Source organism: Pieris napi, chromosome W, assembly GCF_905475465.1.
Source record: "Pieris napi chromosome W, ilPieNapi1.2, whole genome shotgun sequence".
NCBI classification, from domain to species: domain Eukaryota; kingdom Metazoa; phylum Arthropoda; class Insecta; order Lepidoptera; family Pieridae; genus Pieris; species Pieris napi.
Genome location: NC_062258.1, coordinates 1,991,945 through 1,996,975, shown reverse-complemented (window position 1 = coordinate 1,996,975; position 5,031 = coordinate 1,991,945). Strand labels below are relative to the sequence as shown.

Here is a 5,031-nt window from a genome sequence, read left to right as displayed (position 1 = left end):
GGAAAGGAGGAGCATATTATAAAAATTATTGGAAAAATAGTTTACGGGCGATCTGAGGTCGAGAAGGGGAAGGGGGTGAGTTTTTAAGGGTAAAAACTAAAAGTTGTAGATAATATAAAGATCTAAAACTTTTGTATCTTTTTAAGAAAAAAACTTTTGGAATGTGCATAACAAGGTAAATACTATCTTTATTATAATCTGTATCGATTTTTATAATATTCTCCTCCTTTTCCAATGGTTTTCATCCTACTATTTTTTTTTTGTTTCAAAAATTATCGATCCTAGTCTGTAACGCTTATCGTATCCAGTAACCTAACTCATTGTATGAATGAATAAAATTGCAATAGCTTTCCGTGTCCGAAGTTCACCCTACAGAAACAGAGTAAAAGGATGCCTCAAATTCCTCTGATACTGACATTTGACCAGTCATACGTTCACAAAGGTAATGCGTATTTAAAGTTATTTTTTTTTAAATCATCTTGTTTTGAGTTAATATGCATGAGCGTTGGGTTTCGTCTAATAATGTTGATGTGCTATTGTCTCCAACGCTTAATTATTTATTTTATTATATATAAATTTCCCAATAACCCCGACTCTTGTGGTGCGGGACCTTGTACAAATTCTTTTTTTTTATTAAACGTAATTTGTAAACCAACACTACTAATACTTAATAAAAACATATTCTTACCAAAACAAATACGTGTTATATTCCATCCCGATTGGGGGGGGTTTGGGTCTATGCTTCTACGGTTCCCAGTACGACATGCTTGCATGGTAGCATAGGTGCAAACCCATCCTACCACATCCTTCTGATGGGTAGGGAGGCGTGGCTTTTGGGGGTAGCGCAAGTCGCTATGATCCCCTCAAAGCAAGTTTGGTGGACTAACCTTCTCGAGGTTGCCGACCCTGTTCTTGGTCTAATACCCTATGTATTAGACGTAACTAAAACCGCCAAGCGAACTATTGCAGGGATGGAGAGGTCATGTCCTTGCGAGTTCATCGTCCAAAAAGGGAGGACGGTGGACAGTAAATGACCTCCCGCGTGTTTGTGCCGTGCGCGGGGACCCGTACGGGAGGATGAAGGAATCCTGGGGGTTGAGTGGAGTAGTGCGCCGGAACAGTTGTGCGCTGCACACAACACACCTCTTTGGTCTGGATTTCTCCTCACACGGGAGGCCGGGGTTTAGCTAACCACGGTCAACCGGCTGTGGCATCCCATAAGCGGGCTGCCGAGCGAGAGTCGGGATGTGGGGGGGGGGCCGTCGGCGCGGTACGGGACTCGGGGTGAGTTGCGTCATAGTCTCGTGGCGTGAACAGCTCCGTACTTCCTTGCTGCGTGCGGATGCGTCTGCCTCCCTACGTGCTGGCTCTATACCGGAGGAGTAGCTCTGACGTCGCTTGCTGAGCAAGGGACGTCCCCGACGTGAGGGCTCCGTGGCGGGTGGAGAGCTCCAATGGTGAATCCAAACCATATCACCTCATGGATAAAGAGGCAAAAAAACTTAAACAAACAATCACAAACACCAACAAACCCAGGGTTGCGTCTTTGGACGTGTCGCGGTGCAAGTCACCAGTGGCGCGATACTCTGATGCCCCTGTCACACACACCGATGCACCCTCACGGGCAGCGTCCGGGACCCCAAAGGAGAGGGCAGCGGCTGGGGTTGCACCAATCCGGGCTGCACTCCGGCCCGTACCCAATCCGATGGAATCCCGTATACCACCGCACAAGGATGTGACCACTGCTGCGGCCAGGTTGACTGCGTCGGTCGAGCCAAAGATAGCAACTCCGGACGATGATACAGCACTGTCTGCGTCTGAAGGGGGTGCTTCCGCGGCAAGAACGATGCGGCAGACCGAGGCTGCGACGGAGGGCACGTCCAGTGCACTAACCACGACCATGGATATGTCGGCCCTGAAGACCGCAATTCAGGAGCCGACTTTCAAAATGGTCGTTAGCAACTCTAAAAGGCGACGGCACAGGAGAGCCATAAGGGCGCCGGAACAGCAGAAGCTGGTCACCGGCGCTCCGAGGCCACCTGTGAAACCTGGAACTGCCCCCGCTGTAACCACAGTTGAGAGAGGCGGGAAAAGGACACCGAAGCCTAAAAGATCCACTGCTGCGCCCGTGCCTAGCTGCTCTGGGTGCGGCAAGGGACTTAAGAGTTCCAAAACAAACCAAGCCACGAAGGGCCAGAAGCGCGACCGGCCTGAGGAAACCGTAACACCGACTGGGGAAAGTAAAAGGGTCAAACCCAACAAATCCCAGACAGTGGCAGGGACCTCGGCCAGTTACGCGGAAGCGGCAGCATCATACAAAGCTAACGAGCTTTGTGTTGCCGTGATGACTGAGCCTTTCGTGGATATGACACAGGAACAGGCGGATAACATCCGCCTACAAATCGAGGGTAAAATTCAAGATGAGCTCCTGGCGGATCTTGATGCTACCCTAACTACCGAGCCCAACAACATCAGGTTCCGGGGTAAGGCCCATTTCTCGGATGGTGTCCTCAAAACTTGGTGCGAGGACACTTATACTCTGGGTTGGCTGACCGGAACTTGTGATATCATCACAAATCCAGTACCTGACACCAGGCTGGTGGTTCGGCCTCAATCGGCGATTCCGAACAGGATTCCGTGTCTGCTACATGTACCAGACTACAGTGGCAATACGGAGACACTGAGGAAACTGATCACGAGGCAAAACCGCCACCTCAACATCAGATCCTGGACCCTGACACACGAACGAAGAACTCAGGACCCGACAGGCGTGTCCCTCTTCTTTCGTGTGCCAGAGTTTGAGATCTCTAAAATCAAAGAGCATAATCGGCGTTTATACTACCTGATGGGGAACATCTATATCCGCATCCTGGATAGGGATGAGCCCTCGCAGGTGGCCAACGCCCCACCAACTGCTGCCAGCACATCGGGGGTGGCGTCGTCGGGGCCGGGGCTGCCCACGTCCCTGACGGGGGCAGCTTCGGTCACCGGGGCACACGTCCCTATGGAGGTAGCTACACAACCACCGTCACCGGTGCAACTAACTTCGGATGAAGAGTTGTTTCAGGAGACCGGGGGGAGTGAATTCAGCGACAGCTGTCTGCGCTCCTCCCCATCGCCGAACTGACCTCATCCAGGCTAACCTCCAGCACAGTCAGACAGCGTCGGCTTCCCTACGCAGACTGCTGGAGACCAATCCGAAGACCATCGCCGCGATCCAGGAGCCGTGGATCAGGAATGGCAAGATATGTGGCCTGGGCTGCACCGGTGGTAAACTTTTACTGGATACCTCCGTAAGTAACCCTAGAACTTGCATAATCTTGCCTAAACATGTACCAGCATTTCTAATAAACGAACTCTGTTCAAGGAACCTTACAGCTATTAGGTTACCCAGAGACAATCAACCAGACGTCGTCCTGGCGTCCGCCTACTTACCAGGTGACGAGGACGTGCCCACTCCAGAACTCGGCCTTCTGGCTGACTACTGTGAGAGGGAGAAACTGGAGCTAATCATCGCGGCGGACTCCAATGCGCACCACACGTTATGGGGTAACGCTAGTACCAACACTCGAGGTGAGGATATGCTTAATTTTATACTTAGCAATAACCTTATCTTGGCAAACAATGGCTCAAAACCAACTTTTATCAACGCGCGTTCGCAAACTATTATTGATTTAACAATGGTAACTGCTGGTCTGTCAGATCACATACAGGACTGGCACGTATCCAACGAGTTATCATGCTCGGATCATAGGTGGATCCGCTTTGCAATCAAAGGGGAGCTACCTAAACCTCAACCTAGACGTATACCGCGGAGAACCGATTTGGTAAAATTTTATAAACTTATCAGCTCCGAGGTAGACAAACTATCGATACCAACCACCATAAATATACAAGACATAGACAAACATGTAAACAACCTAACGTCCCTACTCCTGACAAGCTATGAACGGTCGTGTCCCCTTACCATACCAAGATGGGGAGGGAGACATAACTGGTGGTGCCCCGAACTGGAGAGACACCGACGGAAGGTCAGGAAGCTGTTCAATAGAGCAATGAACACACGGTTACCCACCGACTGGGACAAGTACACGGTCGCGAGAAGGCGATTCAAAAAACTTTTACGTACTAGGAAGCAGGAGTGTTGGAGACACTTCTGCACCAGTATTGAAACAAACAACCAGGCAACCAGGGTGAAATCATGCCTCTCCAGAGAGCCCAATCACTCGATCGGTTGTCTTAAAAAACCTGACAATTCATTTACAAAAACTGATTCAGAAACATGTGAACTACTACTGGCAACACACTTTCCGGGTTGCATAATTGCCAACGAACAGGCCTGGCAACCATACTCAGAGAGAGCCACCGACAGCTCAGACTGGCAAGTAGCTCACAAAATAATCACTAATGAAAAAGTAACGTGGGCAATCAACTCCTTCCTTCCATTCAAAGCGGCTGGTTTGGACGGCATCTTCCCAGGTCTACTAAGATGGAGTGGGAACTTAATAGTAGACTATCTTGTCTCTGTCTTCCGAGCCTGTATAGCCCACCGATACATACCCTTGAAATGGAGAGAAGTAAAAATCATATTCATCCCAAAACCAGGTAAAGAGGACTATACCCAAGCGAAGTCCTTCAGGCCTATTAGCCTTACTTCATTCTTCTTAAAAACGATGGAGAGGCTAGGAGACCTGGAGATACGCAGCCGGGTATCGCTATCCAAATTCCTACACCCTAATCAACATGCCTATAGCTCGGGCAAATCAACGGACTCATCACTCCACAACGTCGTGTCTCGCATTGGCAACTCCCTGAAGTTAAAGCAGTCAACCCTTGGTGCATTCATTGACATCGAAGGTGCTTTTGACAAAACAAACTTCACGAGTATAACCAGAGCACTAAGGTTATGTGGAGTACCATCAACCCTTATAGAATGGATAAACAACATGCTAAAACAACGAGCTATACAGTTCACGGTAAACTCCACAACACGAAGCATTGTCAGCAGAGGATGTCCGCAGGGAGGTGTTC

At 49.4% G+C, this 5,031-nt stretch overlaps 1 protein-coding gene across 1 annotated transcript; it reads left to right on the top strand.

Moving 5' to 3' along the window:
* Positions 1-725: 725 nt before the first annotated feature.
* Positions 726-2,802, top strand: LOC125062007. Its single transcript, XM_047667623.1, has 2 exons — positions 726-2,595; positions 2,658-2,802. The coding sequence occupies exons 1-2, from the start codon at positions 1,481-1,483 to the stop codon at positions 2,800-2,802; spliced, it is 1,260 nt and encodes a 419-aa protein (XP_047523579.1). The 5' UTR covers positions 726-1,480.
* Positions 2,803-5,031: the final 2,229 nt, after the last annotated feature.

Coding starts and splice junctions, on each gene's coding strand:
- LOC125062007 (XM_047667623.1), top strand. CDS start 1,481: ATGGATAAAGAGGCAAAAAAACTTAAACAAACAATCACAAACACCAAC. Junction 2,596..2,657: donor AATCCAGTACCTGACACCAG/GCTGGTGGTTCG, acceptor TACATGTACCAG/ACTACAGTGGCAATACGGAG.